This window comes from Myodes glareolus, chromosome 2, assembly GCF_982192425.1.
Source record: "Myodes glareolus chromosome 2, mMyoGla1.1, whole genome shotgun sequence".
NCBI lineage: Eukaryota > Metazoa > Chordata > Mammalia > Rodentia > Cricetidae > Myodes > Myodes glareolus.
Genome location: NC_142027.1, coordinates 94763761 through 94791261, shown reverse-complemented (window position 1 = coordinate 94791261; position 27501 = coordinate 94763761). Strand labels below are relative to the sequence as shown.

The following is a 27501-nucleotide window of genomic DNA, read 5'->3' as shown; positions in this document are numbered from 1 at the left end:
CAATGCTGGGAAAACCTTGAAGCTACAAAAATTACAGTTATTTCTTTATGTAAAGGTATCAGGAGAAAAAGGGAAGAGAGAAAAAAATGGTCACCAAAACGTGAAATGATTATTTTCTTGGTTGTAGGATATCAGATGTGAACAGTCTTTTCTGTACTTTTGTTGGTTAGCTGATTGCTTTTTGTTTTGATTAGCTCAAGCTGACTGGCCTCCTCTTCCCTGGGCTAGGATAACAAGCATAAACCATAAATACCTAGTCTTCTTTATACATACACACACTAAAAAATATGTATATATCTATACACATATACATATTTAAACTGCATGTAACTAACTCGCAATGTTTTCTTTTTTTTTAAATATTTATTTATTATGTATACAATATTCTGTCTGCGTGTATGTCTGCAGGCCAGAAGAGGGCACCAGACCTCATTACAGATGGTTGTGAGCCACCATCTGGTTGCTGGGAATTGAACTCAGGACCTTTGGAAGAGCAGGCAATGCTCTTAACCTCTGAGCCATCTCTCCAGCCCCCCTCGCAATGTTTTCTTATAGGAACTTTATATAAACTGAATGAAAAAAAAAAGAAAAAATTCTTTCCCATAGGATACTCTATTCAAAATTGTACCTATCATAGCTAAAATAATAATGGAAAAGAAGAAAAGTTGGCAGACGCCTACTACCTAGCTTGAAGAAATGTAAGACTCATGCAGCAAATTAAGAGTGCAGAAAGATTACACGAGTCAAGTAATTATTGACAAAGGTTAAGAGGACAGAAAAAAACTGTTTTCAAGTGGTGCTGGGAACAGCAAACGGGAGTGGATGAAGCAATATTACTCTTGCTTTAGCCCATATACAAGAGTGATCCGAAATGGATTACAGACCCAAATATAAGTGCAGAAACTATAAACTGTAAAACTTTCTACAGAAAACAGAAGAAAATTACAGGGCATCCAAAGGAGAAGCCAGAGCCAGGTGGCAATAGTACACTCCTTTAATCCCAGCACTTAGGAGGCAGATGCAGGCAGATCTCTGAGTTCAAAGCCAGTCTGGTCTACAAAATGAGTTCCAGGACAGCCAGGGGTACACAGAGAAAAACCCTGTCTCAAAAAACAAAAAACAAATAAACAGAAAAAGGAGCCAGTTTTAAATTATTAAATTTGATATCCTTCTTGAAAATTTAAAACTTCTACTCAGAGATGTGCTGTTAAACAAAAAAAGTAAGCAACAGAGGAAAACTTATTTATAACACTCTCAGAAAAGGGTTTTTATCAAGAATATGTAAAAAACTCTTAAAACTCATAACCAAAGGCTGGGGATGGCAGCATACACCTTTAATCCCAGTACGAAGGAGTCAGACGCAGATGGATCTCTGTGCTTTTGACAAAGGTCAGCAAAGTCTACACAGTTCAGGCCAGCAAGGGATACATAGGGAGAGCTTATCTCACACAAATCCAACAAACAACAAGAAACCCTAATAAACAAAGACATACAAACGAAATTTTAAAATGAATAAAATATGGAAACAAAACTTGGCAAAACCAGGTTTAAGAATGGCTAGTGACCAGTTAAACTGCTAAATTAAAACCGCAATAAAATAATAAAACCATGTCTGGCTGAAAAAGGATAACCAGGATTCATGTACACTATTATTGGTGGCAAGATAAAATGGTACAACCACTTGGGAAAGTTGGATACTGGCCTACAAAGTTTACCATGTCGCTGTGATATGACCAGAGGTTTGGCTTTGGCATTTCTTTCACTCTAGAGACATGTTAACAGAAACCCGAAGGCCTTGGCATCTGTTCCTCAGATACTTGTTCAGTCACGTTAGCTGTCATTCCAGCCACAGTAGCTAGGGACTGGAAACAAAGTAAATGCCCTCAACTGATCAATGGAGAATGATAATGTAGTTCATGCACATGATTCTATTCAGTTATAAAGAAAAATGAAATTTGCAGGACAATGAACAGAAACAGAAAACATTGCACTAAGTAATACGAAAACAAAAACTGGAAAGACAAATGCTCCATGTTTTCTCTTATTTGTGGATTTTCGTTCAGAATCTTTAAATCTGAATATATAACCTGGAGTAGCCACAGATACCAAGAGAGTAAAGAGGGACTAGGGATGGAGTATGGGGCACTGAAGAGAGGGTAGGAGAACAGACAGATGCTATGAGGGGGAAAATGGAAGAAGGTAGAAAGGAGGGCAGTCTAGAGGGAGAAGGATAAATGACACTACAGATGTTTGAAAAGCCAGGGGCACATGATTTTATGCTTCACACATACCCAATTTAAATGAAGTACTCCACTTAGGCTGACAGTGCTCCCCCTCTCAAAGCCACAGACTAACAGAAATCCCAGTGCTAGGGATGGGAATAGTCATTTTTAATTGTTGTTCAGAAGAGTCCAAGAGACCCAAATAGCAATTATAGGCTGTTGGTGATGCCCTCCCAGAAACTGAAGAAACTGAAGTCCCTATTGCTAAAGACACTATATACTTCAGACACAGGATTTGGAGGGATGAAGCTGTACCTAACCTGGAAGCCTCCTCCCTAAGGGCCAGCTCTCATAGTATGAGAAGGAGCTAAGCAATCATTCAGAACCTGTGGAGTTAACTATGATTTATCCTTTCTCTTTCTTTCTTTTTTTGAACAGTCTATGTGGCCCTAGCTATCCTGGAATGTGCAATATAGACCAAGTTGGCCTCAAACTCAGAGATCTGCCTGCCTCTGCCTCCGAATGCTGGGATTAAAGTTGTACGCCACTATGCCCGACCCTACTTACCCATTTTTAACAGTGCTCCAAGCAAAACTTTGCTCCAAGCAGGCCAATGTGCCGCTTCCTCGGCACCTAGCCAATGTGCCCTACAGAGTTCTGCTCAAGCCTGAGGTCATCCGGGCTCTTTGGTTCGGTCTAGCTAGCACTCATGACAGAGCAATAGCAAAGCTTTCTGCTGTCGATGCTGTAGGAACTAACGGATCACGTTACCAACTATTTTCAAATATGTAGGCACAAGATTGGAATTTAGCTCTTTCGGGGAAGCTTTTAACCAAAGTTGAATCTGAAGTACCTGTTTCAGGAAGGACTCCAGGGCTGAATGCGCGGCTTTCTTTAATTCCACATTTGTGTGGCTGCACCACTTCGACAGTACTTCAAATAGCGTAATATAGTTGTCTAGGAGGCAGGTAGTAAATTGAGATGCATGCAGGGTAAGTAAGCGTAGACCAGCTGCAAATACAAAAACATTCCATTTCAAACAGGTCAACAAAAGCCAGAAAAGAGAATTAAGAAAGCTTCCTACATATGGTAAAAGTTAAAAAAAAAAAAAGATTTTATATAGCCAGGCACAGTGATGCACACCTTTAAGCACTCAGACTCAGGAGGCAGAGGCAAGCAGATCTCTCTGACTTTGAGCCAAGCCTTGTTTACACAGTAAGTTCCAGGACAGGCAGGTCTATGTAGAGAGACCCTATCTCAAAACACAAACAGAGTACATTACCCTAAAATAATCAGGTGATCTCAAAGAGCCCTCTAATGTTCCCAGTCTCCACACTGACTTAGGCTCATGACCTGGCACCAAACAGGGTCAGGAATAGGATCTGGATTCATCAGTTACAGCAAAATCAAGCAGTCTATGGGTTGAGGAAGCAGCTCAGTTGGTAGAGTGCTTGCTTAGCATGGGTTTAGTAGTTAACATAGTATAAACAAGTTATGGTACACATGTCTGTAATCTCAGCACTAGGAAAAAGAAGTCATCAGCCATATAATGAGGTTAAAGGTCACCCTAGGCACTGGGCAGTGGTGGCACACACCTCTAATCCCAGTATTCAGGAGACAGAGGCAGGTGGATCTCTGAAAGTTTGAGACCAGCCTAGTCTACAGAGAGAGTTCCAGAACAGGCTCCAAAGCTACACAGAGAAACCCTGTCTTGAAAAATCAAAAAAAAAGAAAAGAAAAAAGAAAAAGAAAAGAAAAGAAAAGAAAGAAAAAGAAAAAAGTCACCTTAGGCAACATGAAACCATGTCTCAACAACAATAACAAAATAAAGCTTGAATCTCCTGAGTAATAGTCTAACATACATATTTTTAAAATTCTTTTCTACATGGATTTCAAACATATTTTTGATCACTGACTCGAATTACACTCACATTAAATATGTATTCTTTTTTAAAAAAATTATTATTGCGTTTGCGTGTGTGTACCTGCACAAGTCAAAAGGACAATTTGCAGGAGCCAGCACTATTCTGCCACAACATGAGCCCTGGGCATAGAGCTCAGTTCACTAAGCCTGACGTCAAGGACCTTTACTCACTGGGCCATCTAGTCAGCCCTTAACAAATAGAGGTGTATACATATATGTATCTATAATATATGTATGTTTAAATCATGTAGCACGAAAGTGATCCCAGTTAAGAGTTTATTGCTTAAACTAGTCTTCTTTAATGAAGTCTTAAAGCTTCACTGTAAATAGTTACATGTGAAACATCAGAGACTTTTGTATTTGCCTTCATTGTAGCTTACACAAAACCTTACTCAAGATGTTAACTTAAGTTAATTTAAACTCTTATTTTCTTAAACAAAGAATCTTACCCAAGGGCACAGCATATCGCTTCATCTCGATCTATTGCAGAAAAAAAAATCATTCATTATTTGAAAATCACAAGTCCGAACTGTGAAAGACTTAGAGAGAAATACTAATACTACCTGTGGACGGATTGCTTTTAGTGCGAAACCAAAGATCTCCTTTGAAGTCTGGGGATCTAGGGAATAACAACAAAAGAAGGCTGTTAAAGCATCATAACACTATTTACACTCTTTATCAAAATTTGCAAGGGACAGCTTTTCTTTTATTTATTTATGTATTTATTTATTTATTTATTATGTATACAATATTCTGTCTGCGTGTATGCCTGCAGGCCAGAAGAGGGCACCAGACCTCATTACAGACGGTTGTGAGCCACCATGTGGTTGCTGGGAATTGAACTCAGGACCTTTGGAAGAGCAGGCAATGCTCTTAACCTCTGAGCCATCTCTCCAGCCCGACAGCTCTTCTTAAGCCCAATGGATATTTCCAGTTGCTGCACAAATCTACAGTGTCAGGGTAACTTCTCAACATCATTTGACTGAGCTAGCACTGCGGGCTGTTACAGCGTCTGGGGAGAGGAATATGGAATAACTAATGTGTGAGCGCAGGATCTAAATCAACGCCTATGTTACATAATCTCTCAGAGCCTCAACTTGCTCAGCTACAAAAAGGGAGACTATGGCTTCATCAAAGACTGGAAGATTAAAAGAAGTGATTCAGTCAAGGACAAACATATAGGCAGAATACCAATTCACATAAAATAAAATAAACAAATTATTTACAAAAAAAAAACAGTGCACAGTGGGAGAAGAGGCGAGAGACACAGATAAGAGAAACAGTGAGAATCAACTAACATACGATGTATAGAAATTCATATAAAGTTCTATTTCTTTATAAGCCAGTGTGAAAAAAACTAAAATGAAACAAAACCAACTACAGTAAATTGGTTTTAAGAACAAGGGAAACAAAGTAACTATAAACACAACCTGTAGTCATAAAAGCAACAGGTACCCTCAATGTAGAGGACTGGACTGCCACCATCCAGGGAGGTCTGACTTGGCCTTGCAGCCTCCTCCTCCTACTTCCTCTCACACGCACATCCTCCTATCTCAAGTGGACGCCTCCTATACAAACATCCTCCTGTCTATTTTTAATGTGGTAAAAATCTGCATAAAATTCACCATTTTAAAAATGTGTAAAGACACAATATAGTCATATTAAATATTTTCACCCTGTTGTGTAACATCATGTTCTACACCTAAAATGTTTTCATCCTCTACCACTGAAAACTAGCCCCACCTCCACCCTTCTCAGCTCCCAGAAACTCCTACATCCTGTCCCTATATTTTCTTACTCTAAGTGGAGCTATATATATAGTGTGCTTTATTTTAAGATTAATGTTTTTTTATTTGGTCTTATTTATTTATTACGTATACAGGGTTTATGCCTGCATGCCAGAAGAAGGCACCAGATCTCACTGTAGATGGTAATGAACCACCATGTGGTTGCTAGGAATTGAACTCAGAACCTCTGTAAGAGCAGCCAGTGTTCTTAACCTCTGAGCCATCTCTCCTGTACCTGTGTTTTGCTTTTTGACTGGCTTATTTCTTATTAGTCTTAGGATATCGCTACTATCTAGGTTATAGCATAAATCAGAATTTATCTTACTTTTGAGACAAGGTCTCAGTACTGGAAAGAAAATAAAAGTCTGGCAATACCTTCCTCCATGGACTTAGTGAAGTTGCACAGAAGTGAGGACAGCCCTTTTAGACAGCCAGCTAGGACAGGAAACTTAGGTTCTCTTACCGCTGATGTCATCTAAAAGCAAGTTTTTAGGAAGATATTACAAAATGAAAACAAAACAGAAACAAACAAACAAGACTATGGAGGTATAACTGTCATAAGGCATGTTATACCTGGGTCTTGAGTTCTCCCAGAAAAGCCCGGAACAGGTTTTCTGAATGATTTATCATTTCACTAGGATGAACTTCGCCTAATACTCCCAGGAGCTCATAGACTTTTTCTAAAACTGAAAAATAAAATCAGATAAATGAAACCTAAAACTACATTTAAATAAGTAAAATTAACATAAGTGTATGAATAAGAAAATAGAGGATGATCAAATTGAAATGACTTCAGGGCCAGCCAGATAGCTCAGTGAGTAAAGGCACGGGCTGCCAAGTCTGACCCAAGTCCCTAACCCACTCAGGAAGGAGAGAACCAACTCCCTCCAAACATGCACCTGCACATACACAAAAATATTTTTAAATTTTTAAAGCAATTTTATAGTAAAACACAAAATACCTAGGTTTTTCATGAAATTCTTCCCCAAGTTTTATCTTAATCTCTTTCTATAAGTTAAATTATACTCAAGAAATCCTTTTGTCTGCTTCCATTATGCTATTCTTTCAGCAAAAGACCTTCATTGAGGAAATTAATGGTTCGTTAATGTTAATTTGTGAAAATATTTGAAAATAACATCTCACCTGTATCAGTTAGTCTTGTTTTTGATGCAAGTTCTCCATAGAACTTGTTAAATAATTCTCCAATCTTAAACTCATCCATGATTCTAGAACTTCTCAGTGTCTTAAGTAACTATAAGAACACAAATGAGAATTTTCTAAAGAGGAAAATAAACAAAAGACATCCTCTACTTCAACAAGGCTTCAGAATCCTGGCCTCCAGCAGATTTGCCCTGAGTCTCTCTGCAATGACTCCTGCTCTGAAATCTGGGGACCTGGGGCTTGAGTGATCAGCAGGAGACCACAAGGGAAAGCCAGTCTAAACTTAATTTTAACTTTCTCAGAGAGCAGTAACATGGCTAGAGCGATTTCTTCACAGGCACTCAAGACCACAGACCAACTAAATCCAAAGCAATTCTAAACCAGAAATGCAAAGGGAGACAAATTAAAAGTGAAAGTGAGCCCCTCGCCACTAGGGTTTCGAGAAAACCTCACCAGAAACACAAGGACTGCTCTTTGGGCACTCCTAATAGACTGCACTAGATTCCACCAGAGGCAGCAAACATGACAAGTGGAAAAGCAGGACATTCTTAGCTAATTTTCTCTTTACTACCCTGACAACTTCAAATTCGTCTCTTACTACTCAGGAAAATATGAGAACAAAACACCATTGTGCTGCCAGATGGTGACTACAAAATGTACATGCCCTTTACATAATCACAACTCCATCCTCCCCTAAACTCCCACCTCAACAAAAGTCAAATTCCAGTTTCGTTACAAACTTAACAATAAAAACGTATGACTTAGAAATATAAAATTACCTTAATCAGAAGGTCTAGGGCCGCAATTTTACACTTAGCAGTTCTATCTTTTGTATAAACACTGGTACAAGCATTCTAGGATTCAAAACAAAATGTATCATTCAAAAGGAGACAAAAATCACCAATATAACTTAAGAACTAAGACTTAAAAATAGGTAAAACTGTTATCTATGAGGGGTAATACCGATGTGTAACATAATAAAATGTATAAATTAACCCTTAAAAACATAATAGAATATATAAATTATATTACTGAAAATTAGGTTGAGCAGTTGTGGTGCATGCCTTTTTATTTTAGCACTTGAGAGTTCGAGACCAGTCTAGTCTACATAGTAAATTCTAGGACAAACAGTGCTACAGAGAAAAATCTTGACTTGAAGGACCAAAAATAAATAAAAAGAAAAAACTTACTGAAAACTCCAACTCAATATGCTATGGTTGCTTTGTTAAAAATATAAACAGATAAGTCGGGCGGTGGTGGTGCACGCCTTTAACCCCAGCACTAGGGAGGCAGAGGCCAGCCTGGTCTACAAGAGCTAGTGCCAGGACAGGCTCCAAAGCTACAGAGAAACCATGTCTCAAAAAAACAAAGATGAGACTTCAGTAAGAATTTGAAAAAAAAAATCAGAAAACAAAAGTGCATTATTTGTTTCTACATACATGTACTACATACATGTTATTATACATCAAGAAACAAATTACAGGACCAGCTACTCACAAGCTAAGGTGGAGGAATTACCTGAGCACAGGAGTTTGACTTAACTCATACAACACACTGATACAAAAGAAAGCAAGGAAGAGCAAAAGAGCATTAAAACATGCGCAAAGGGGCTGGAGAGATGATGGCTCAGCAGGTAGAACACTGCTGCCTTCCCAGAGGACTCGGGTTTGGTTCCCAGCACTCACAGAGTAACTCACAGCCATCTCGTTAACTTCCGAGTGTACCTGCACACTCATGGTACACATAAAAACATACACACAGGCAAAACGTTCACACACATAAAATAAATAAAAGTAAATACACCCTTTAAAAAAATTAAAAGTTACCAAAGGTACTCAGAGAAAGGCTAGAAAAGAAATTCAACAGCAGAGGGCTTGCTTAGCATGTCAAGTGACTGGGTGCTATTCTAAGCACCAAACATGAAAAGAAAACTCTCCCCAGAATTTTGATAAAAGTAAACAAAAAAAGCTATGTATCAAATACCCTTGCAAACCGTGACATTTTATAAACAGTAACACCACGACTAAAACTTTCTAATATAATCAAGCTGAAATGAGTAAACATCAATAAAAAAGCATAAACAAGAGTCTAAGTTCTAGGTTAAAATTGAAGCTGGCATATATGAGTTTTGATTTTTCTTTTTCCTTACCTTTACATCAAGAGAATAATGCGTGACCTTCTGGTCAATTTTCTCTAAGAAAAGACACAAAAATTTTAGGGCTTCTTCTCTACAATCACGAAACTATAATATAAGAAATAAATACAAAATTTGGGTAAGAATAAGTCACTCCAACAAAGAGGAAGATAGAAGAGACAAAATGGAAGGAAAGGTTTGTACTCACTTCATCAATGCCAAGTGACTTCCGGACAAATACAAGCAAACCATACTCTTTGGAAAATACTAAGGAAATCTGCAATGCTGGGGAGGGGCGTGGGATGGAGAAAAAAAGTTAGAAGTGCCAAGAAACATTTTATAAAAGATCCCTGAAAGCACTGCCTGGTTTTCAAGGTACTTTTGCAAGTAATAAAAACTAACATGAGGCTATTATTTTGGAGCACTGAACACAGAAAGTTCCGGATGTTGTTCCACCAAGATAAAGTAGACAAAATAAAACTTTCTCCCATCCTCCATCAGATGCCCACAGTCTTCTCTGTGATATCTAACTTCTGGAAATCAACTCTACAAGGTAATAAAGGTTACAATGAATGAGGGTGACCTTAAAAGTGTGATATAATACTCTATCTGGTGGATCCAATGTTATATGAGGCCTTAAAAGTGGAAGTCAGACCAGCTTGAGAAAAGATCCTATCTACATAAAAACAAAAGGAGAGGATGAAGAAAAAGAGAACCAGGCCCTGGTGGAGCATGTCTTTAAACCCAGCACATGGGAGACAGAGGCAGGAGGATCTCAGTGAGTTCCAGGTTAGGCTGGTCTACAAAGCGAGTTCCAGGATAACCAGGACTACACAGAGAAACCCTGTCTCAAAAAACCAAGTCAGAGAATACACAGTAGGGAATCTTTCAGAAGAGATTCAGGCACTTCAGGAGATGGGCTCAGCATGTTGCTTCCTGCTGCTTTGAAGATGGGGCTACAAGTCAAGGGATGTAGACACATTCTAAAAGAAAGACTCACCAGCGAAGAAATAGGGCCTTAAATCTTAAAATCTAAAGAAAGGAAAAAACAGGTCGTCTCCTAGACCCTTCAGACAAAAAGTCTGCCTGAATACCTTTGATCTAGCTTGGTGAGACCCATTCAGGTTCTGATCGTAGTATTTAGGGTGAGTTCTGTTATTTAAAATCAGTAAGCTTTGGAGCACAGGCGTCCGAGCCTTGTAATCCTAGTATGTGGGGTGTGAACACAGGAGATGCAGTTACATAGGAGCCTGGGCTATATAGGCAGACCGTGACCAAGAAATGCTTGCAGTGGTCATTGTAGAAGAGAGAAATTGAAATCTATAATCTTTCAATATAATGTATATTAAGTTGGAATGGCTTTAAGGTCAAAGAGGTCATTCCCCAACAATAAATTCTAACCTCGAAACTCCAAAAACAGAAGGCAATTAAATGCTAAATTTTTTACATTCTGTTTTCTCCATTATCACTAGGTCCTTGACAACATATTGTTACCACACAGCATCTTGTTCAAAGTTTTGTTTACTTTTTTTGTTAAAAAACAAAAACTGGGTCTCACTATGCAGTCCTAGCTGGCCTGGAACTCAGATATCTGTATTGATATAAAAGGCTTGCATATCTGTGTTTCAGAAAGGAACACAACACAGGTGGAATTGAAAGCCTTTAATCCCAGCACTTGGGAGGCACAGGAAGGTGGATCTCTGTGAATTCAAGGCCAAGCCTGGTCTACAAAACAAGTCCCAGGACATGCTCCAGAGCTACAGAGAAACCCTGTCCTGGAAAAAAAAAAAAAAGAAAAAAGACAAGAAAAAAAAGAAAGAAAAAAGAAAGGAACACGGTCTTTACCCACAACATAATCAATTTTGTTTTTTTGTGGTAGTACCAGGGACTAAACCCACAGCCTATGCTCCATCACTGAGCTGCCAGCCCTCGGGTTTAAACATAAAAACACTATCTGGGGACCCAGACCAGTGATTAAGAGCACTTCCTACTCTTTAAGAGGACCAGAGTTCAGTTCCCAGCACCGATGTCTAGGGTCTGGTTAACCACTTGCAACTCAAGCTCTAGAGCATCCAATTCCCTCATCTGGCATCCACAGGCACCTGAACATCCGGAGTACACACACAATAAAAGTAAGTACTGGGGTGGGGGTGGGGGTGGGGCGGCATGATTACTATCTGGCCATGCCTGTAATCCTAGCACTTGGGGAAAGGGGCAGAAGTCAAAAAGGTAGAAAGACCACAAGCTGGAGGACAGTCTGGGCTAGATCAAAATAAGTGAAATGAATATGCTCAAATGAGGCATTTCCACAAAGAAAATTAAGTTATCATGCAGGTATTGGGTAAAGTTAAAAGAAACAAGGCAAGCGAGGTACTTCGCATCTAAAATCTCAGCATTTGAAGGCTGTTTCCAGACTAGCTTGGGCTACACAGGAAGCCCCTAACTCAAAAAGAAAAATCAAATGAACAGCATGGCAAAAATTTCAGTAATTTTTGCAATTATTCGAAAAACATGATGCAACAAAGGGTTCAGACGAGATTAGGCGAGATTAAGACGTTGTACTTTTCTCCAACTTTGGCTAGAAACCACTGCCAAACTTGGCGATTGTTTTCCAACAACGGTTTTAAAACGTCTTTCTTCGGATGCTAGGAAAAAAGAGCAGTTACACAGCCACAGATCCCATACTTCACAAGTCCGTGCTACACCAGGGCAGAGAAACGCTGAGACCTCTGACAGGCGGGCCCTCCCAGGCCCCGTACCCACCCAGCACTGCGGAGCTAGTGCTCAGCACGCACTCCTGCCCCAGGCCATGGATCAGCTGATAACTGGCGCCGGCAGCGCTGCAGCGATCCGGCGCGGACACAAACTCCTGCAGTTGCAGCAGCCAGCCGCGGATGCCGGCTCCCGCGTCCGCCATAGCGCCAGCACCCGCTTCGCGCATGTGCGACGAGGCCCCGAAAGTCCCGGCGGGAGCGCTCGCTTGTATTCCGGCAGGAAGTGTGAGCGCGCACACCCACAGGCCTGACGGTTCGCCTCGCCTGACTTGTGCACCTCGGAAATCAAGGGGACAGAAACCTGTCAATCTAACCGAGCGAGCTACCACAAGAGCATTCACTGTACTTGGGACGCGGCAGACGTAAACACGCCGCAGGCAGGAGAGGGACCAGCCCGCCCCGGGTTTCCCGCCAAAGCGCGGTCCTGCTGCAGACTAGCCCATCGGAGGAGAGGGGTGGACAGGGTGAGGCCGCCGCTCTTCCACCGAGATGGCCACCTACAACTCCCCTGCCGGCGGTGTTGGTGCTTTCCGGAGGCGGAGCTACGTGAGTCTGCCTCTGTGATTGGCCGGGAACCTCCTCTCAGGCCACGCCCACCCCACGCCTAGGGCGCACAGTGGCGCCTTTCGGAGGTGGAGTTAGGCTCTCTTGCCTCTGTGATTGGCCGGGCGCTGTGACGACAGAGCAACTGGCGGGAATCGGCTCTGCGGTCGGGCCAGGAACGCTCTGCACGGTGCCCGCTGTTCCAGCTAACCCGGAGCCAAGAGTCGGGGCGACTCGGAGCCAGCTTCTCCTTGTGGCGTAGATACCACAGCACCATGTCGTCCCCGGCGTCGACCCCGAGCCGCCGCAGCAGCCGACGCGGACGAGCCACCCCAACCCAGACGCGTGAGTCCTCTCATCTTTCGCTTCCGCCTCGTGTCTATTCCCGCAGCACCGTGGAATGTCCTGGGGTCTCCGAGCCTGGTGCGTGGTTGACAGGCCTGGGCAGATAGTGAGTGGCCTCTGGTCGCTCAGATACTGATGACTGCCTGGGTGCTCACCTCCGGGCTGTCTGGCCTGGGCAGCTTCGTTGTTTAAAAATACCAACTCCTTTTCTCTGTTCGGAGTCGTTTTTGGGTTTTTTTTTTTTTTTTTAAAGTAATAAGACTACCTGAGAGGCACATCCTGGAAAACTAAGCTTGAGCGTTGATACTTTTTTGTTTTGTATGACGGAAGTAAGAAGCGAGGAGAGCGCGTTGATACTTTTTTGTTTTGTTTTGTATGACGGAAGTAAGAAGTGAGGAGAGCAGCAGGTCGTCTCCCAGCCGGAGACGTAGAGGCGAAGATTCTTCCACTGGCGAGCTGCCGCCCATGCCCACCTCGCCAGGAGCGGACCTGCAGAGCCCAGCTGCACAGAGCGCTTTGTTTTCCAGCCCCCCTCAGATGCATCCCTCAGGTGGGTGTCTGCAGATGTGGGGTATGCTCTGGTTGATAAGAGTCATCAGCCTTCGGGATGGCTGGTTTAGCAGTTGCTGTGATGCCCAAGCATTCTTCTGTGTGAGCTGGTGTAGGTTCTCACTGAAGCAGCTGGGGCAGGAGACAGAATTGGTACAAGCTAGTGAGCCAAGGAAGATTTTATAGTAGAACTGCATTTCAGCTATGAAAGATTGCAATAAGGATTCTGTCCGGATTGGCGGCCAGCATGCCGAATTTGGGGTATGATGTGCTACAGGAATTTCTTCCGTGGTGAAGGTGAATATGTTGTTTTTGTAGCTATTCCTTTGGACTTTGACGTTAGTTCACCGTTGACATACGGCACTCCCAGCTCTCGAGTGGAAGGAACCCCAAGAAGTGGGGTGAGAGGCACCCCGGTGAGGCAGAGGCCAGACCTGGGCTCTGCTCGGAAGGGTCTGCAGGTGGATCTGCAGTCTGATGGAGTGAGTACAGAGCAGTTCTGGGACCCGAACGTTCTGGAGCCTAAGATAGGTAGTTCCATTAACCTATTTCTGTCGTCTCCTCTGTAGACAGCAGCAGAAGACATCGCAGCAAGCGAACAGTCTCTAGGCCAAAAACTTGTGATTTGGGGAACAGATGTGAATGTGGCAACATGCAAAGAAAATTTCCAGGTAAGCTTATGGATACTAAAAACTCATTCCTGAGACTTTGGGAGAAGGTGCTGGTAATCTCTATGTTGGTAGCCATGATGTATAGCAGCAAGTTGTTTGTGGCATAGAATTTATTTCTAAAATAATTTGTTATGCAAAACATGGTGATAAACTTTTTATTAGGATTTTGATACTTTGAGATGGTTTCTCTGTATGGCCCTAGCTATCTTGGAACTCGAAGCTGACTTCGAACTCAGAGATCCACCTGTCTCTGCCTCTCTGCTAGAATTAGAGGTGTGTGTTACCACTCCCAACTAGGTGGTAAATCTTACTTTAGCATTTGGGCAGAGGATTACTGGAAGTTCAAGGCCAGCCTGGGTTTATAGTAAGAACCCTGTCTCAAACCCAAAGAAGAAAATCTCTGTATGTGTGCATATAGCCGTAGATTTAAATTTTTTTTCTTTCATATAGTTATTGTTGAGGGAAGGGGACATACCACACATGGCTTTTACGTGAAGGTTAGAAGCCACTTTGCAGGGGCTGGTTCTTTCCACTGTGTGGGTTTGGAGATAGAACTGAGGTTATCAGGCTTCTAGGCGAGCATCCTTAACTACTAAGCCATCTTGCTGGCCTTAAATTCTGCATTTTAATAATTATATGTTTTTAAGTTCATTAAGCCTAATACTTTTTTTTTTATTCCACGTCAAGCGATTCCTTCAATGTTTTACTGATCCTCTGGCCAAAGAAGAAGAAAGTGTTGGCATAGATATTACTCAACCTTTGTACATGCAAAGGCTTGGAGAGGTAATCAGTAGCGATTTACAAATGGAAGTTTTGTATTTTGAGATAATAAAACTAGTGAAATATGACTTCTTCATTTTTCTTACAGATTAATATTACAGGGGAACCATTTTTAAATGTGAACTGTGAACACATAAAGTCATTTGGCAAAAATATGTATAGACAACTAATCTCCTACCCACAGGTAAGAATTGATTTGAGCTTCATGGTTATAGTAAACATTTGCAAGGAATGTTCCTAGCAGCAGAATTGTATTAGGTTAAACGCTGCTTCCAAAGGTTGACTATTCTCAAAGAAAACCGTGTTTTACTGCATTTAAAGTGAGGTTATTTTTCTTCACTAATTAGTAGTGTTCCTTAAAAATCTTACTAGCGATTTCTTGGATTTCATGAAGTAAATTTTCTCTTTTCAGGGGGTGTTAGTCAGAAACTGTTGAGGCAAGGTAGTGTCCAGGGTAGCTTTGTAGCTGAAGATGACCTTGAACTCCTGATTTCCTTGGTTTCTGACCCTTGCGTCTGGAGTTAGGAGGTCTTATGACCTACCTGATGTGGTGCTAGGACTTGAACTTGAATCTTCTCAGAGCAACAAGTGCTGTCAACTCCTGAGAGCAGCCCCTATATCTTTATATTTGTCTTAACAGGAGGTCATACCAACCTTTGACATGGCGGTCAATGAGATCTTCTTTGAGCGTTACCCTGACTCCATTTTAGAACATCAGATTCAAGTAAGACCTTTTAATGCATTGAAGACAAAGAGTATGAGAAACCTGAATCCAGAAGGTAATATATTTAGTAGTAGTAAATGCCTTATGTGGGAAGAAACATCAAGAATTGTATAGTGGGTAGTGATAGTATTAAATTATAAATTGAAAAGATTTGTTCTGTATGTTTCTGTGAACTTATTGTGCATTTTTCTAACTTAACTGAAGTATCTGATATAAAAGAAATTGCAATACTCTACTGTAAAAGTGAATTTATTCAAATACAATAAATTTCTAGTTACTAGGTATACACTTTTTTTTAAGATTTTATTTATTAAGTATATAGTGTTCTACCTGAATGTATGACCACACACCTGAAGAGGGCACTATACATGGTTGTGAGCCACCATTAGTTGTTGGGAATTGAACTCAGGACCTCTAGAAAAGCACCCAGTGCTCTTAACCTCTGAGCCACCTCTCCAGCCCTGGTATGCACTTTCTTAGTCACTGAAGAGAACAGATACAGAAGGCCAGCAAGATGGCTGAGCTATAAAAGCAATTGCTATGAAAACCTGATGATCTGAGTTCAGTTTCTAGAACCCATGGTGGAAGGAGAAGATTAGGTTTTGAGAACTGTTTTCTGATTTTACATCTGTGCCCACAGTCATACACACATGTAATAATAATAATAAAGAAAACAAATGCAGAACATGATTTCCACAGCCTTAAACTTTAAAGAATTCCAGCTTGCAAAGTAAATGAAACATAAAGTGTCTGTACCTCGGGGAAAGAACAAAGTTCTGCACCTGTAGAGGGAAAATTGGTTATGAAAGAGAAATTTGGGTAATAATAGGATCTGAAAGGTGAATATGGAGGAATTCCTTCTAGGTGACAGACTGGAGGGACGATAGAAAACTGCGTGTCTGCGATAGCAAATGTGGGTGATTGAAGTAGGGATTTTGGAGACTGTTGGGGATCAAAAACCCTAGTTATAAACTGCTTAGAATGTCAAAGAATTTAGGTTTTTACTCCTCATACTGGGTTGCCTTACCCAGTCTTAATACATGGGGAGGTGCTTAGTCTTTTTGGGGGGGTTCTTTGTTTGCTTGTTTGTTTTATTTTTTCAAGACAGGATTTCTCTGTGTAGCCCTTGCTGTCCTGGAACTCACTTTGTGGACCAGGCTGGTCTTGAACTCACAGAGATCCACCTGCCTCTGCTTCCCAAGTGCTGGGATTAAAAGCATGCACCATCATCCAGCTGAGGTGCTTAGTCTTACTGTAACTTGATATGCCATGTTTTGTTGATACTCATGGGAGATCTGCCCTTTCCTAAAGAGAAACTGAGCAGTGTCTTGGTGGGAACAGATAGGGAGGGGTAAAAGGGAAGGACTGGGGGGAGAGGAGGGAGGGAAAACTACAACCAGGGTGTAAAATAAATAAATTAATTGAAAATGAAAGAGTTTGGGTTCTGTTTCAAAATAAGTTAAAGAGATGTATAAAGGAGAAAGATTTTGCCACTTAACGCGCAATTCCATGAAGTTCTTGTTTGAATTCAGTTAGACTGATAGTGGCTCAATGATGGGACATCAGGATCCTAATCTAGACAGTCCATGGCGGTATAAACAGGACAGAATGACATTTTTCCATGTGTGGATATTGGAATGTAGTTGTTTTTTAAAATTTATAAGAATGCCTCTGCAGATAAATGTCTTAAGATTGTAATATCTTCCATAACAAAATAATATAGGCAATTAACATGAGCAGGACTTTTTTTTCGGTATTTGTTAAAAAACCATAATTTTCTGTTCTAAAATTAGCTCCTTACATCACCTTTCTGGTGAGATGTTAGAGACCCTAAGAGAAGGCATACCATACTTTTGATCACTTATCTATGTGCCAACTATAAAAAAGGAGTGTAAAAGCAGCTTGTTTCATAGATAGTGATGACTGCCAAGAGGCAAACTACTTTTATTCCTGGAAGCACTGACCACAAAATGTGTGTGGTGCATGTTGATGACATTTTTATGTCCTTGCTCCATTCCGTAGGTAACAGAGAGAGGCTCAGGGCATCCCCAGGGTCATACATACTTTGCCCATGTTGTCTTGGTCTAGAGTCCAGACTGTTCTTGTGTATTGCATATTGATTTGTTGTAGCACGTGCCATGTAGGCCAGAGGAAATGTAGGGTATCATTTCTTAAGAGCTATTTTGTTGTTATCAGAAGGGTTTTTTATGGAGTAGGGCTCAGCAAGTAAGCTAGGCTAGCTGGCTAGCCTACAAGTCCTAAAGATCCTCCTGTTATTTTTCCTCCCCAGTGCTGAAATTACAATTACATCCCCAACCCCAACATTTCCAGCCCAAAATTTTAAATTGAGATTCAGGTCTTACAGGTAGCATTTTAGGTGGGATGAGAGGCTGGGGGGACAAACTATACCTACACATCAAATTTCTCACCTGTTGTCTACTAAACAGGACACCTGAGGAAGAAAGAGCCAGGTCCGGGACAGAAAGATGGCTCAATGGTTAAAGATACCAAGTCTGACCATTTGAGTTAGATCCCCAGGACCCACACTGTAGGAGAGAAAACTGACTCTAATAAATTGTCTTCTGATCTCCACACTTGGCACCATGGCAGGCATGTGTTCAAATACACTGTGAATAAATAAGTAAATAAAAAGTAAAGAAATGATAAAAAAGGATCAGAAGTATACTGTTGTTGAGAGGAAAGAAGGCTGGACATAGGAAGGACATCCTAGGCTAGTCCTGAGGATACTAGCCAGCTGTCCATTACTGGTTACAGTGCATGCTGTGTCTCCATTGGTCATCCACAGTTCTGCTTGAGTTAAGAGCCTGCCTTAGTGGCAGGGTGGGCTGAGAGAAGCGGCTGGTGACAAACAAACCTCTTTCCCTTTACAGACATTGATCAGCTCATCACTATCAGTGGCATGGTCATCAGGACATCACAGCTGATTCCTGAGATGCAGGAGGCCTTCTTCCAATGCCAAGTGTGTGCCCATACCACCCGGGTGGAGATGGACCGAGGCCGCATTGCTGAGCCCTGCTCTTGTGCACACTGCCACACCAGCCACAGCATGGCACTGATCCACAACCGATCTCTGTTCTCCGATAAGCAGATGGTATGTGGCCACTCTGTATCCAGTGTAGTTCCCCAACACACTGCTGCCTGTGTTCGGCCTCTGTCTGAATCCTCAGCCAATTAATTTGTCAGTCTACCCTCAACCTTCCTAAATGGAATTCAGCTCTTTGCATCTTAGAGTGTTGGTTTTGTTGATGACTACTAGAATTTGGAGCACACTCAGACTTCAGTACTGGTATGCTATGTTTCAAACACTGTTAGTATAGGCTTTACACACTGTTGTGGTTCTTTTGGCTTTGTTTTACACAGTACTTTTTTTGTTTCAAATTCTCTCTTGCTTCCTTCAGATCAAACTTCAAGAATCTCCTGAAGACATGCCTGCTGGGCAGACACCTCACACTATTGTTCTTTTTGCCCATAATGATCTGGTAGACAAGGTTCAGCCAGGGGACAGAGTGAATGTCACAGGTAAGAATGTAGGGGGTTTTTTTGCTTTTGTTTTTGTTTTTCAAGACAAGGTTTCCCTGGAGCTTGGGAGCCTGCCCTGAAACTTGCTCTGTAGACCAGGCTAGCCTCAAACTCACAGAGATCCCCCTGTCTCTGCCTCCGAAGTACTGGGATTAAAGGCATGTGCCACCACTGCCTGGCCCACTGTTTGACTTTTAAGTTCTCAGATGCAGATTTTAGATCTCATGTCCTGGTGGGCACTTACTGTGTAAATCTCTCAGGACTCTGTGTGTGTCTCAGATTGGTAATGCTGATGCCATGAGAGCAGCTTCAGTAGTGTTGATTGGATTCAGTCTGCCAGTAAGCTCAGGGACAGAGCACCAACAAGGGACTCAGGAATGCTTTTCTACTTATTTCCTACATGTCCAGCTACGGGTTAACATTACTTATGGAGTAGAGCACGGCAGAGCACTTTGTGTCCCCATGGGAAAGCTATTGCTGAGTTACTGGTTGTTGTAGTTCATTACTGCATTAATTCGTGTTTCTAGATTCTAAATGTTGTTGCTTCATGCAAAAAATGTCCTTATATTCAGTGTGGCAGGCTTTCCACAGTTCAGAGGAATGTAGGTATTTGGTCAAGGGTGGTGAGTCAAAACCAACATTGTTCTTCATTGGGAATTGAGCCCAAGTATCCCTGGCTCCTGGATTTGGGGCTCATTGTCCCAGCAACTCAATGAGTCAGGAATTTTTCCCCAACATAAGAGAGACATGCAGTCCCAGTTTTGCCCCACAATTGCCCTAACACCTTTGCTAAAATATTTAATCCAAGGTTGGTTTTCTCAGCTGTATCTTTAGTGCTCTATCATAGTAGGTGCCCAGAGGAATAAAACTGGGCGATTCCGGGCGTCATTAATATCACCTGGTCTACATCGCTCTATGGGTGAAGTGTGATCTGCTTTGCATTTTTAAAATATTATGTAAATGCTGTTTTGTTTTATTTTGTTTTGTTTTAATTTTATATCAGAGGATAGCTTGTGGGAGCCAGTTCTCCTGTTCTTCCACTTAGGGCCTAGAGGTTGCACTCAGATCATCAGGTTTGATGGCAAGTGCCTTGACCTGCTGAGCACCTCACTAGCTCCCTTTTCTGTTTTAAATGAGAATTGCATTGTCTTGTTAAAGGACCATGGTCTCAAAAGTAAGGGCCTGGGTCAGTGGTGCTTGCTCTGCAAATCAGACCTGAGTTCCTTCCCCTGGGTCCCACATGATGAAAGAGAACCAACGCTCAAAAGCCAGCTGCTGACCTCCACACACCACTCTGACCCGTGAGTGCATACACACAGGCATCTCACACTATTGTGAGTTGAACTTCGATTTTTTTTTTTTTTTAAGCAACTGGAAACAGACTTAGAATGGAGTTCTAATGGAATTCCAACAAAGTTAGAGTGGAGTTCAGGGATAGTTTGAAATCCAAAGAAAGAAAACATTGGATATACCAGTTTAGAAAACCCTTCCTTTTGGAAGCTAAAGAGATAACTACGTGATTAAGTGCACCTGCTGTTCTTCTGGAGGACCTGGGTTCAATTCCCAGCACTCATGTGGCAGCTCACAACTGTCTATAACTCCAGACATAACTCACACATGCATACATGCAGGCAAAACACCAATGCACATAAAAGTAAATATAAAAAAAAAGATAAACCTCCCTTAGATAATATATACATTAGAGTAGCTAAAGTATTATCACTTAATTTCTCTCTAAATTACTTTCTTTGGTGTGTGCTTTTGGAGACACAGGTGTGAGGATTGGATTGGCATGCAGTGCTAGGAATCAAGTCCAGGGCTTTGCACATGCTTAGCAAATGCTCTGCTAGGGAGCTACATCTCCAGCCCTTAATTAGTAGGTTCATGAAAAGATCTCACAAAACATCCTCTTCCCTAGTATGATCCCCAAGTTGTTATTTTCCCTTCACTTCTGAGTCAGTAGACTGTCTTGCTATTCGTTATTTTTTAAAGAATTGAGCTTTTGGTATGTTTATTTTTAAATTTTTGGTGTAGGCTTTAACATTTTATTCCAGGTGATGACTAAGTAATTACTAAGTGATTTAGCCTAGGGAAATGACATTACTATATTAAATATGACCATAACATAACCTTTTTTACAAATAGCCTGCTCTCATTTTGTCCCTAGAACAATTGTGCACAAAGTATTTATGCACAGATAGTTCCCTAAGTTCATCTAGAACAGATGCATAAAAATATGATTTTGTATCTGTTCTTAAAAGCTTGTTTCTTCCCAGTTTGCCCGTTTCTTCTGTTTCTTGATTTTCTTAATGTAGGCCTTAGCCTGGAAGGCTAACTAGTAATGGGTGTTTAAGTGAGGTGCGGCCCCCAATAGCTGCACATTGCCTGTTCTGACCACTGAGCCTGTAGTGGGAGAAGTAGTAAAGCTGAGTCTCTTGTAAATGTTCTTAGGCATATATCGAGCAGTACCTATCCGAGTCAATCCAAGAGTGAGCAATGTGAAGTCTGTCTATAAAACCCACATTGATGTCATTCATTATCGGAAAACTGATGCAAAACGTCTGCATGGCCTTGATGAAGAAGCAGAACAGAAACTTTTTTCGGAGAACCGTGTGAAATTGCTTAAGGAACTTTCCAGGAAACCAGACATTTATGAGCGACTTGCTTCAGCTTTGGCTCCCAGCATTTACGAACATGAAGATATAAAAAAGGTAAAAATGGAGTTTTTAACTTAAGATTAAGATTTTCAGTTCTTTGGGATCAAGTAATTCAAAAAATTAATTTACCACTGCTACCAACTCCCAAAGATAAGCACTGACCCCTAGCTCAGTTGTTAGTTGAATGTTACTGTTTTGTTGTGTATATATTCATCTCTGTGCTGTGCGCATTTGTGTCCCTCAACCTAAGAGGTTACATAAGATCAGAGCAGAGGTTATGCTGGGTAAGTCCTAGAATGATCCTGTCTTAGGTTTAAATTGGTTAGGAATAATTTAGAGTGACCAGAGCACTCTCAGACAGCTTTGGTCACACCTTTAGCTTATAAGTTAGAAAAGTACCTCTAAAACAGAAGAAAAATCTATTACTTTACAAAATGAATGTTTAGATGTGTTTATGCATTTTTTTTTAAAGGGAATCTTGCTTCAGCTCTTTGGTGGAACAAGAAAGGATTTCAGTCACACTGGAAGGGGCAAATTCCGTGCCGAGATCAACATCCTTCTATGTGGTGACCCTGGTACCAGCAAGTCCCAACTGCTGCAGTATGTATACAACCTGGTCCCCAGAGGCCAGTACACATCTGGAAAGGGCTCCAGTGCAGTTGGCCTCACAGCCTACGTGATGAAAGACCCTGAGACCAGGCAGCTAGTCCTACAGACAGGTGCCCTTGTCTTGAGCGACAATGGCATATGTTGCATTGATGAGTTTGACAAAATGAATGAAAGTACAAGATCTGTACTGCATGAAGTCATGGAACAACAGACTCTGTCCATTGCAAAGGTGAGTGGTGGTGTCCACTTTGACTACAGACTCAGCGATGATGCCTGCTCACATTGCAACTAAAATTCTGTGTTGAAACCTCCTACATGAGCTGCTTTTACTCAATAAGTGTAAAGCCAATAAGCTTTAGTTTGTGTTGAAGTTACTACTGCAACAGTGTTGTGTTTGCTTTTTGATTTTAAAGATGTGTGACTGACTGCAGGGGGTTGGAGAGATGCCTCAATAGTTAAGTAACTACTAAGTTACTTAGCTGTTAAGTGGCTGCTTGACCAGAAAACTTGGGTTTGATTCCCAGCACCCACATTCAGCTCACAGCCATTTGTCATCTGTAACTCCAGTTCCAAGGGAACCAGTGCCCTCTTCTGACCTCCAAGGTTACCAAGTGCACATACATTCAGGCAAAACACTCAATATAGAGAATAAAGTTTCATTAAAGACAAATATAGCTGTAGAATGCATGTCTTCAGCTCAGTCCTAGGTATGAATCTAAGGACAGAGTCCATCTGTGTGCACTGAAGTCAGTGAGGCTCTTGGAAAGCAGAACCAGCAAAGGAAATGATGTTTAGCAAGAGGTCAGATGAAGATGATTTTCTTCCTTGTGGGGGTCAGGAAAAAGCTTCTAACTGCAGTGCTTCCTTTGATAGGCTGGAATCATCTGTCAGCTTAATGCACGCACATCTGTCCTGGCAGCAGCAAATCCTATCGAGTCTCAGTGGAACCCTAAAAAAACAACCATTGAAAATATCCAACTACCTCATACATTGTTGTCAAGGTACTGAAACATTTCTGTATGATGAATGCGTCTGTTGGCTTATTCATATAATTCTCAGCAGGAGATTGAAAAGAAAACAGTAAGAGTCAGCAACTACTGCCAATCTCTATTGACATTAAACGATTCAGATTTGGTTGGTTGGGACTCTTGACAAGATTTATCTGTTCAATTATTATACTAAATTTGTTTTGTCTCTGATGGTGCTAGGGAGTTAATGAAGGCCTCTCGTGTGTTAGGCAAGTGCTGTTTCACTGAAGTACACTCCTTATGAAAGTTATTCTCAGAACAGTTGAAGGGTTTCTAAGATTTATTTATTTATTTGTATGTGTACAGTGTTCAGCCTGTATATACGCCTGCGGGCCAGAGGAGGACACCAGATCTAATTAGAGATGATTGTGAGCCACCATGTGGTTGCTGGAAACTGAACTCATGACTTCTAGAAGAACAGCCAGTGCTCTTAACTGCTAAGCTGCCTCTCTAGCCCAGTTGAAGGTACTTTTACCCAAGTATACTTAGTCCTCTGAATTATAGTAACATTTCTCAAAGAAAATCTTTGACTTTGCTCTTACCTAGGCAAGGCTAAGGGTTGGTTGATTGGTTGGTTGGTTGGTAATGTGACAGCCCTCTGTTGGCACATATATAGTACAGTTGATGAGTGGCTTAAACACCTCGGTCCTCTATATAGGTATGTTGGTGTCTCAACAATAAAGATAGAGTGTTTTTCCTCTGTCTTGACAGGTTTGATCTTATCTTCCTCATGCTGGACCCTCAGGATGAGGCATATGACCGACGTCTGGCTCATCACCTGGTTTCACTATACTACCAAAGTGAGGAGCAGGTGGAGGAGGAGTTCCTGGACATGGCCGTGCTGAAGGACTACATCGCATATGCACATAGTACCGTCATGCCCCGGCTGAGTGAGGAGGCCAGCCAGGCACTCATTGAGGTAACCAGACTCTGGATAAGCTAGTTACCTGTTTCTCTTAACTTCTTCGCTTGTTTTGAAAAAGTAAAAGTTGGTTGAGTCACATATACTTACAAGAGGAGCAGGAATGTGGTAGGGCTTCTTTGGGCTCAGTATTGTGATAAGGCATGTGCTTTAATGGATTTACATCCTAGCTGGGTTCTAAAAGGCTTAGTGAGGGTTAGAGATGATATGTAATTTTTCATTTGTATCATGAAATAAAAAACTACATGCAAAATTAATTCTCTTTGGAACATTATATCTTCAAGCATCTTTTACATACCTTATAAAATGGGTCTCATGGGCAGTCTTTTGCCAAGCCTTTTCCTACGGGCTCTCTGATTCTTTCCTTTCCCACTATTTCCTTTGTTGTGGTTGTTGTTGTCTGTGTCTGTGTTTGGTGCTGGGGATTATACCCTTGGGGGTTTAAACATCCATTCTTCTAAATTTTACTGCCAGCCTTTTAATTGCTCTTTTTCATGCTTACCTGTACAGCTATCCTGACATCACCATACATCGATGTAACAATCTTCTAGGGTTCTGTTCCTGTTTGTGTGTGTAAGGCTCCAACCAACCCTTAATGAATTCCAAGTCCCTGGCCTAGGTCCATTTTGTAACTACTTAGAGTAATTCTACATTGTAGGTAGATAGGCTTTCAGTTGTTTAACAGAACCCTAACTGCTCAAGGTCATCCGTGGAACTGAAGGTCTTGTCAGCAGTGGCTTCATTTTGTTGTTTCTACCTTCTCTAGGCTTACGTGAACATGAGGAAGATCGGTAGTAGCCGAGGAATGGTTTCTGCTTACCCTCGACAGCTAGAGTCATTAATCCGATTAGCAGAAGCCCATGCTAAAGTGAGATTTTCAGACAAAGTTGAAGCAATTGATGTGGAAGAGGCAAAACGCCTTCACCGGGAAGCTCTAAAACAGTCTGCAACTGACCCCCGCACTGGCATCGTGGATATATCTATTCTTACTACAGGTTTGTTACTTGCTTTGAACAAAAAGACTTACTCTGGCATCGTGCTACTTATTAAAGTCCATTTCAAAGAAGAACAAGGCATGTACATTTGCTCACCTCTTGTCCCAGCTAAGCAGAAAGCTCAGGCAAGAAGGTCACTTGAGCTCAGGAGTTAAAGGCAAACTGAGGCAGGACAGCAAGACTCTGTCTCAAAATAAAAAGAATTTGTTGTCCTAATAAGTATGATTATACTTGCTACAAAGCTTACATCGGCTTTCAGTGGCAATTAGCTATTGATATGTAAAATAATTGAAATAACAAAAACTCAAGCTCTTGAAACTGCTCTGGCATTTGGCTGTTTTCCTACCTACCTTGGCAGTACTACTGAAGGAATGTTTGTGGGAATCTGTAACATTTTACTTCCTCATGGCAGAAATATTTTCAATCATTTCTTTTTGAAATAGGGATGAGTGCCACCTCTCGTAAACGAAAAGAAGAATTAGCAGAAGCATTGAGGAAACTTATTTTATCTAAGGGTAAAACACCAGCTTTAAAATACCAGCAACTTTTTGAGGATATTCGGGGACAGTCTGACACAGTAAGTATTTATATATGTGTAAGTAATAAATGTAAAAGTAAGATGGCCACTTCCATAAACACATCATCAAGAGATACATAATTAAAATTTTAGTATACTTGTTTGGAGTTTAGATTTGTTTTAGGGAAGAAATATCTGTATGACATTTTACAATTAATTAAAGATGAATCTTTAGTGAAAGAAAAACTATGGGTTGAAGTGAAAGTCCACTTGTTTTTGCTTTGTCTTTATAACACTTCTTCGCTTACCCTTGACTGCACTGCATGATGGTGGCAGAGCTTAGAAAGGACAGCAGGCATCTGGTCCTTTGAAAAAACCGTTTGCCATCCCTGATTCACAGCATGAAAAATGTGTACAAATGGGGTTGGTGAGATGGCTCAGTGGGTAAAAAAGATAGCTGTCACTAAGCCTAATGACCTGAGTTCTAGTTCTGGACCCCATGTGATGGAAGGAGTGAACCGACTTTGGCAAGTTGTCCTTTGGCTTTCATTTATGCACCAACTCTAACACACAGAAACACAAAATAAACATGATGTATATAAAATGTAACTTAGCAAAATGAATTGTCTACAACCACCAAAATGACAGGCTCTGGGTGGTAGTTTTAACATTTGTGTGTCTAAAAGAAAGATTTCAACATGTGACATTTTGTTCCTAGGCAATTACCAAAGATATGTTTGAAGAAGCCCTGCGTGCTTTGGCTGATGATGACTTCCTGACGGTGACTGGGAAAACTGTCCGCTTGCTCTGAGCTGTGTGATCCTTGGTCTGGAATCGGTTGCTGTTGTTGATGCAAACAGTCTGAAAGACAGTATTCCACCACATAAAATTTTCTATCCTGTGATACATATTTTTATTTACATTTTAAATTATCACTCTATACAGTAGAGACTACTTTCTTGATGCTCTACTTTACTTAAGCACCTATTTGCACACAGACTAAGCCCAGTTTTAGAGAAGGTTTTTAATGGGTGCCTTTGCTTTTGTTGTGTTGCAGTGCTGGGGATGAAGCTAAGGGTACCTATATGCTATGTATGCAAGCTACGTCCCCAGTGTGTAGAGAATTTGCAACTGGAGGTAACAGATGGCCAGAATACTGTGATGTGATGATGAGCTTACTCCTTTTGTAGCACCTGGATTTAACTTACTTTATAGAGGCTTCTCTGTAACTGTTACTAGAACAAGAATATGATTGAAAATTACTAAATTCCAAATTGATTTCTACTTTTTCCCAATATGTAAAACTTTTTCCTAAATAAATAATAGAGAAAGTAATACTTGGTTGTTTAACATTATTTCTCATTAAGAAAAGAACTAAATATTGTATTCTTGGAGTCATAATGGTGCTTTATAGGCTATAAAAGAAATCAAGATATAATGAATTACATTAACCCTTTTAGATCCTAGCAATCATTATTCTCAACCATATAGCCTTAAATTTTTATGTAAATATTACTAGAATAAATCTCTAAGCCATTTGAATTATATGAATTAGATTTTAATGTAACTTGGAATCAGTTCTCACTGGTAGTGTTCATAGATCTAAAAATGAATGCTTA

The 27501-nt window shown here is 41.0% G+C and overlaps 2 protein-coding genes across 3 annotated transcripts in view; one reads left to right on the top strand and one right to left on the bottom strand.

The window, feature by feature from the left end:
* Positions 1-12385, bottom strand: part of Prkdc (protein kinase, DNA-activated, catalytic subunit) — a 165153-nt gene extending 152768 nt beyond the window's left edge. For both annotated transcript variants that reach the window (XR_015737081.1, XM_048452450.3), the window contains exons 1-10: positions 11992-12385; positions 9437-9513; positions 9244-9336; positions 7874-7948; positions 7077-7185; positions 6507-6619; positions 6309-6408; positions 4710-4765; positions 4596-4626; positions 3076-3233 (exon numbers count right to left, since the gene is read on the bottom strand). Coding sequence is in view for 1 of the 2 variants with exons in the window: in XM_048452450.3 (XP_048308407.3) it covers positions 3076-3233; positions 4596-4626; positions 4710-4765; positions 6309-6408; positions 6507-6619; positions 7077-7185; positions 7874-7948; positions 9244-9336; positions 9437-9513; positions 11992-12169 (990 nt within the window). In the remaining variant the exon portion in view is untranslated. The remainder of the gene's footprint in view (positions 1-3075; positions 3234-4595; positions 4627-4709; positions 4766-6308; positions 6409-6506; positions 6620-7076; positions 7186-7873; positions 7949-9243; positions 9337-9436; positions 9514-11991) is intronic.
* A 299-nt stretch (positions 12386-12684) lies between these two features.
* Mcm4 (minichromosome maintenance complex component 4) lies at positions 12685-27217 on the top strand. The gene is made up of 16 exons (XM_048452451.3): positions 12685-12890; positions 13276-13440; positions 13758-13921; positions 14009-14110; positions 14798-14893; positions 14979-15074; positions 15531-15669; positions 18506-18726; positions 19034-19154; positions 21606-21865; positions 22284-22649; positions 23294-23421; positions 24160-24367; positions 25137-25365; positions 25809-25942; positions 26601-27217. Exons 1-16 carry the CDS (start codon positions 12821-12823, stop codon positions 26691-26693), a joined length of 2592 nt encoding a protein of 863 aa, XP_048308408.2. The 5' UTR covers positions 12685-12820; the 3' UTR covers positions 26694-27217.
* Positions 27218-27501: the final 284 nt, after the last annotated feature.

Bases quoted from the DNA above. Each gene is read 5' to 3' on its own strand.
- Mcm4 (XM_048452451.3), top strand. From the start codon at position 12,821: ATGTCGTCCCCGGCGTCGACCCCGAGCCGCCGCAGCAGCCGACGCGGA. The intron at 14,111-14,797 runs GTAAGCTTATGG...TTCCACGTCAAG, and splicing joins CATGCAAAGAAAATTTCCAG to CGATTCCTTCAATGTTTTAC. The intron at 25,366-25,808 runs GTTTGTTACTTG...TTTTTGAAATAG, and splicing joins TATATCTATTCTTACTACAG to GGATGAGTGCCACCTCTCGT.